Source organism: Notolabrus celidotus, chromosome 10, assembly GCF_009762535.1.
Source record: "Notolabrus celidotus isolate fNotCel1 chromosome 10, fNotCel1.pri, whole genome shotgun sequence".
NCBI lineage: Eukaryota > Metazoa > Chordata > Actinopteri > Labriformes > Labridae > Notolabrus > Notolabrus celidotus.
The window spans coordinates 29111052-29117319 of record NC_048281.1 but is presented as its reverse complement, the minus strand read 5'-3'; the positions used below and the strand labels follow the sequence as shown (position 1 = coordinate 29117319).

Sequence of the window (6268 nt, the reverse complement as noted above, 5' to 3'; positions counted from 1 at the left end):
CACTGGCCCTGAGGTATTCTGACAACATCATATGTGGCCCTCTTTGAAAAAAGTTTGGACACCCCTGTTGTAAATATTTCCTGGTTTTGTAAGAAATACGAGCAAACCAGAGCAAAATGAATTGATTGGAGCTGAAATGAAAAGAGGGTGAGGTTTTTATATTTGAGTTCTCATTCGGTGTAGAAGTCTGGTTTAGTTTGAAGACCTGTGAAGTGCTTGAGTTTGCTCTTGTTAGTAGCCATATTCATGATCTCAAATCTAAATTTACATCGACTATCTGATCAAAAGGGATCAGTGAGAGGACCGATGAGTGTGTGCATGTTGTGTTAAATTGTTGTCTATGAGGCCAGCAAAGAGAAGTCCTTGCAGGCGGTGCTTCATGGATGGTGGATGGTGCTGCTCCCAGGAGGTGATAAACACATCAACACACTAGAGAAGAAGGGGTGAGTAAAGCTTCTCTGAATGTAGTGAGAGTTTTTAGGCCCTCAAGCAGCCCAACTTTTGCATTGTTGCAATTCTAAATATAGCAGTTTTTGCAACTTTCCAAAACAAATTCAACTTCTTCATCAAATTATTGAACAAATGTTGCATTCTCTTCTGCTGAGTATCAGAAACAAGTCTAATTTATTTCACATATGTGTTAACGGAGTCCAGAAATCCTCACTCTTGCACTCTGGAACCATCAAAGGTAGAATAATAAAGTGTTCAGCTCTCAGGTCTGGAAACCTCATATAAGTCATTTAATACAGAAACACATGAGATGCACTCAATTCAGGTTCAACTCAGTTTTAATTCCACAATATGAATCAAACTCTACAATATCTGTACATCCTTTTAGGAACTCTATCAACATGACAGCAGATTCTCACTCCAACACATAAACCTGAGTGTCAGTTTGACAGACACTTCACCTCACTCACACGTTCACATTCACTCTCACAGCAGGCTAATAAATTAGAAGGATCTAGCATGCAGACGCGCAGTAGTCTTAACAACACAGCTGACCAACAACACTGAATGAACACATCACAGCAGGGAGAGAAGGGGGGAAATCAAACGCTTAAATTAACTTCTTTAAAACAAAGTTCAAACATTTCATACATTCGGTCATTTTGACATTGAAATCCACCCAGATGATCCCCACAAGACCACAGACCCCTAACACTAAGATTCTGATTTATAAAAGTGATGAAAAGCAAGGAGTTCTCAGAGTACTCCAGTGATCGTCTGTTATCAAAAAGAAAGAAATGTTAAAAGGTGGTCTTTAAAATGTTTCTTTTGTCCACCCAACGTCCTCAAAACTTTGAGGGTGAAGCCTGCAAATATGTTGTTTCATATTTAATTAATTTAAGCTCATTAACATTTAGCATGTTTTTAAAAAAGCATCACTAAAACGAATATTTCTGCAAACCTTGCAGCTGAAAGGGGGAATTTTAACCAGATAAAGACACTCAAATGGAAGTCATGTTGTTCAAATAACATAACAATGATGTAGTGGGTCAAAATATAGTTTGAGAATCACTTAAGTTACACAGTAGAAATGTTATTACATCGTCTAGTCATCTGATTTCTTTATTGAATATCACATTTATGAAGCAAGCTTAACTTGACTCCTAAAAAGGGATTGTTTCCATCGATCAGGAGTCCAAAAAGAAAGATGCAAGAAACATGAAGCTCACAGTGTTTCTAAGAAAAGGGATGAGCAGCAGGAAAATGACAACTATCTAGTGGATGCAAAATCAACATCCAACAGTGGAATGATGGACTAACAGACTGAGACGTGGATTATAATGGAGGAAGTGATAACACAGTTTAAACAAAGATGGGCACCTGTAGCTGTATTTAGCTGACTAGACAATCTTTACATGTTTGTATGAAGTTGATTTTTGTGTGAGTGAAAATTGACGAAAATCAACAAAAAAAATCAACATTTCTTTTTAATTTAAAAAACATTATTCTTCTGGATTTCAAACTGCAAGCTATTCATGTTAAATTTAACTTCACCTTGTTTAATGAGATGGAGGGGCTTTGTTAAGAACTGCTAAAGAGTGAATGTTATCACTCTATTATGATGAAAGATGATACATGTGGTTAAAAAAGAGAAGGCCTCAAATTCCTACATTAGAGAGGCTGAAAACATCTTCATCAGTTTTCTATAGAAGTTGAGTATTTGAGTTAGTTCTTTGATAAAACAGAGCTGTGACTGAAAAAAATAATAGCAGACATCTGCCTGTTAAGCAAGAATTGTGGTTCTCAAAGTGAGGTCCTGGAACCTAGTGGTCCCTGAGTTAGTATCAGAGAAGGCAGGGCAGGGGAGTTAAAAAATAACCTTAAAGAAGTTAAAAATTCTTAAGGACACATTTTTATAGGCCATTTTCGATCAGGTAACACTATTTTTTATAACACCATTTCACAGACAATCTTGAATAATGTTGTTACTGTCAGGGTCTGTGGTCTGATGAGGTTCTCTATGGGGCTCTTGATGTGGGGAACAGTGTGCAGCTCCACTGTGAACCAGCAGGTGGGGGTAAAAGCCACTCATTGTCCTCCTGCTGCTTCAACCTGATCAGTCATGTCAGTTCAAACAACACGGACCAGACAGACGCTCTCTTCACAAACACACTGTAGTGTCTTTAAATGTGATGGAGCCGGACAACAGAGGTCTTAATACTCCTCTGATGAAAATTAAATCCTTTTTGTTTCACTTCTACGTGTCAGACGACCTCGACAATTTCTCTCTTTGTGATCACACAAAACACACCTGATATCAAACTCAAACACGGACATTACACGGTCACATTTTTGTACAAGTTTATACAATCACACAAGATGTGTTCCTCTTGTGTCGTACTCGAGTTTGTGGCAGTGACATTGGTTGTTTGGAAACTAAAAAATATCACACTACACACCTAATTTATACTTTTTACAGCAAGTTTTTACACTATGTACAAAAATAAATATGTTTCTCTCTCTGCTCAGGATAACAGATGTGAAAAAGGACGTGTATTTCCTTTTTTGGATCCATGATACTCTGAGGTTTGAAGAATGTTTTTCCAGTAAATGTTCAGTCAAATATTTTCCATCTTTCACGAGTTTCAAGCTTTTGAGTCGGTTTCTTTAAAACACAGACTCGTGTTTGTATAAAATTTTCCCTTTTTAGTCTCTGAATCTTTTGGTGCGTTTTCCTTTTCATACAGTCGTCTAGTTTTCTGGAAATTCAGAGCAACACACGTTCACATGGTTCTGCTGATGTTTGTCCGTACTCACACTCTGGTGTTATTTCTGAGGGGTTCAGAGAGTTCACAACAAACCCGGGTCCTCCTGAAACATGGTCCCTATTTGTCAGTCAGTTCATATATGTGACGGAGCAGCTTTATGGTACATCCCTGACGTCAGCCCAGTTCCAGTGTGACCAGTTAAAGCAGTACTGACCTCACTGTACATGGAGGGGGGAGCTGTTGCTTTCTGATGCCAGCAGGGGCAGCATCGAGCTACAAACCTCCTCCAGGACTCCAAGGTCTTCCCTGACCAAATCCAGACTCCTGAGGTGATTCCCACCACAAGGCACATGAAGTACTTGAGCATGAAGACCGCGTAGTCCGGGCCTATGCCCAAACGCTGTCGCTCAGAGAGACACATGCAGGCCAGGGCTCGCTCCCAACCAGGCCGGTAGTGCTGCTCGTAGACCAGGCAGGCCACCACGATGGTAGCAGGGACGGTGTACAGAACCGTGAAGAGCCCGATGCGGATCATCAACCGCTCCAGTTTGTCCGTCTTGGTGCCGCCTTGCTTGATGATGCTCCTGATGCGGAAGAGTGAAACAAATCCAGCCAGCAGGAAAAGAGAGCCGGTGAAGAGGTAAACCACAAGAGGGGCCAGAACAAATCCCCTCAGGTTCTCCAGACTCTGGTTCCCCACGTAGCAAATTCCAGCCACAGGGTCCCCGTCCACAGAGCTGAGAGCCAGGACCACGATGGTCTTGACACTGGGGATGAGCCAGGCTGCAAGGTGGAAGTACTGAGAGTACCCCGCGATGGCCTCGCTGCCCCACTTCATGCCTGCAGCCAGGAACCAGGTGAAGGACAGCACCACCCACCAGATGGAGCTCGCCATGCCGAAGAAGTACACCAACAAGAAGACGAGGGTGCAGAGCGCCGGCCCGGTGGTGTCATACAGGATGTGCAACTGGTCGCCACCAATGCTGCTGCTGGAACCGCACGCCACTCGCTCATGGCCGGCCACCAGGCGGATGATGTAGCCCAGAGACACAAAGAGGTAGCAGGCGGCCAGGAAGATGATGGGCCGCTCCGGGTACTTGAAGCGCTCCATGTCGATGAGGAATGTGGCGACGGTGGTCAAGGTGGAGATGAAGCACAGCACAGACCAGAGTCCGATCCAGAAGCTGGTGAAGGCTCGCTCGTCAGCTGAGAAGTACGGCTGGTGGCAGGGCTGGGCGCAGTTAGGAAGGGGGCCGGTTTGGACTTGGCCGTACAGGGTGTGGGACTCCCTCTTGATGGGAACAAGAGGGTCTCGACAGCGACACTCCCTATCACACTGAGGTGGACTTGGAGGTCTGGTCCGGCCTTTAGATGTAGGCTTTGGGAAGAGTGGAGCCAGGGTGGTGGTCTCGCTGCTGTTCTGGTCCATGCACAGGATGTCGTCGCCCTGCTGAGGCAGCTGTTCACAGCTCATCCTCTCAGGCCACTCAAAGCCGTACTGACTCATGAGAGGGGAGCATCCTCGTTTGGCCCGCTCACACACAGACCGGCACGGGGGTAGAGGCTTGCGGTAGTCTGGCAGACAGATCGGAGTGTACATGCTGCAGAGGAAGAACAGCAGGTCCGGTGAGCACCTGATCCGGACTAGGGGCCAGAACTGGTGGACCTCCAGCCCAACCTCCTCTTGCGTGTCGTGGTTGAACTGATTGGGCATGTAGGTCAGGTTGTAGCCGATTCCCCTGCACATGGGAACAGTGATAGGCTCACACACCAGGTCCTTGGAGGCTCCTGAAGTGAGATCAGGACCCCAGAGGAGCAGCAGAAGCAGGAGGGACACCAGGCTGCACCACAATGATGCCATGATCAGAATAATCAATTTAGAGTCTTTAAAAGAAGAAAATGAAAAGTGGAGCTTCTTTAATTTGAGTCCATCTCAGAGAACTGAACCTTCATGTCCAAATTTCATCCTGCACCTGAGAGAAAAAGCAGCTTTCAGCCTCTTTATGTTCTTTATGATGAAAACCGAACAGGTTGAACTCCAGACGGCAAATCCAGAAAGGGTCCAGAGAGCAACAGGTCGAGCCTCTGCTGTCAATCATTCACCAGAGCTCGCGCAATCATTACGGAGAAAGTTCATCTCCGGTGGTCACGTTCCAATAAATTTAACGACCCTGGAACATTTTGACTGACTCTGCGTCTCCTTCAAAGCTCACAAAAGGCAGAAAAAGTCGCATCATGAGGCGCACAGCTGGAAAAGTGGAGAATTAAAAACTGTCCATGAAAATCAAAGTGAATGAGCAGGAGTGTCCAGTTTCTGCAGCGTGGAACCTGATGCGTAAAATCCACCTGAAGTCTCGGTCTGTTTATTCCTTGCAACAAAAAAAAAACAAAACTTTCAGGTACCTGTTACCTTTCTGCTTCAGGATTTCAGATGTCTCGTGTCTGCTGTTTCTGCGTGGGAATAAATAAATAAAACACAGAAAAATATTCCTTCAGATTGAAACTTATTCCCCGTCATGAACTCCAGCAGCGCGTGGCGGTCTGAACCTTCACTGAGCCCGAGGACGGAATGAAGTCCGTCTGAGGCTGCAGCACCTCCTCATCACACACAGGGACTGACGCGTTCAGGGGCAGTAGGAAATGTCACAATGAGACACAGAAGCTGTCTTTTTTTGTGTCCGTTCTGTCAAACAGTACTGAGATAAGTATGAAATGTAATTCTTCGGCTGTTCCTTAACGTGCAATTCTAAAGAAGGGCCAGTTGATTTATAGGACTGAAAGAGAAAGGTGATTTTAGAATTGAGATATTTGGATATTTATTGTCATAAAGGTAAATTCTCACTAGATGTTTTAATGACATCCTATTATCAGTCACTCCATCTTATCAGTTGATTTGAAGGTTGCTGTTGTTTTTTTGTTTCTTTTACTTAATACATATTTTGTTTTATTAAAAAAGAAAGAAAATTTCATGTTTTTAAGATGTATTGGAAAGTGTTATAATGACACGATATCTCAATAAAAAGAGAATTTAAAAAAAAGAAACATAATTC

General features: G+C 43.7%; 1 protein-coding gene across 1 annotated transcript; it reads right to left on the bottom strand.

The window, feature by feature from the left end:
* Positions 1-770: 770 nt before the first annotated feature.
* fzd5 (frizzled class receptor 5) lies at positions 771-5836 on the bottom strand. Its single transcript, XM_034694754.1, has one exon. It carries the CDS (start codon positions 5077-5079, stop codon positions 3352-3354), a length of 1728 nt encoding a protein of 575 aa, XP_034550645.1. The 5' UTR covers positions 5080-5836; the 3' UTR covers positions 771-3351.
* Positions 5837-6268: the final 432 nt, after the last annotated feature.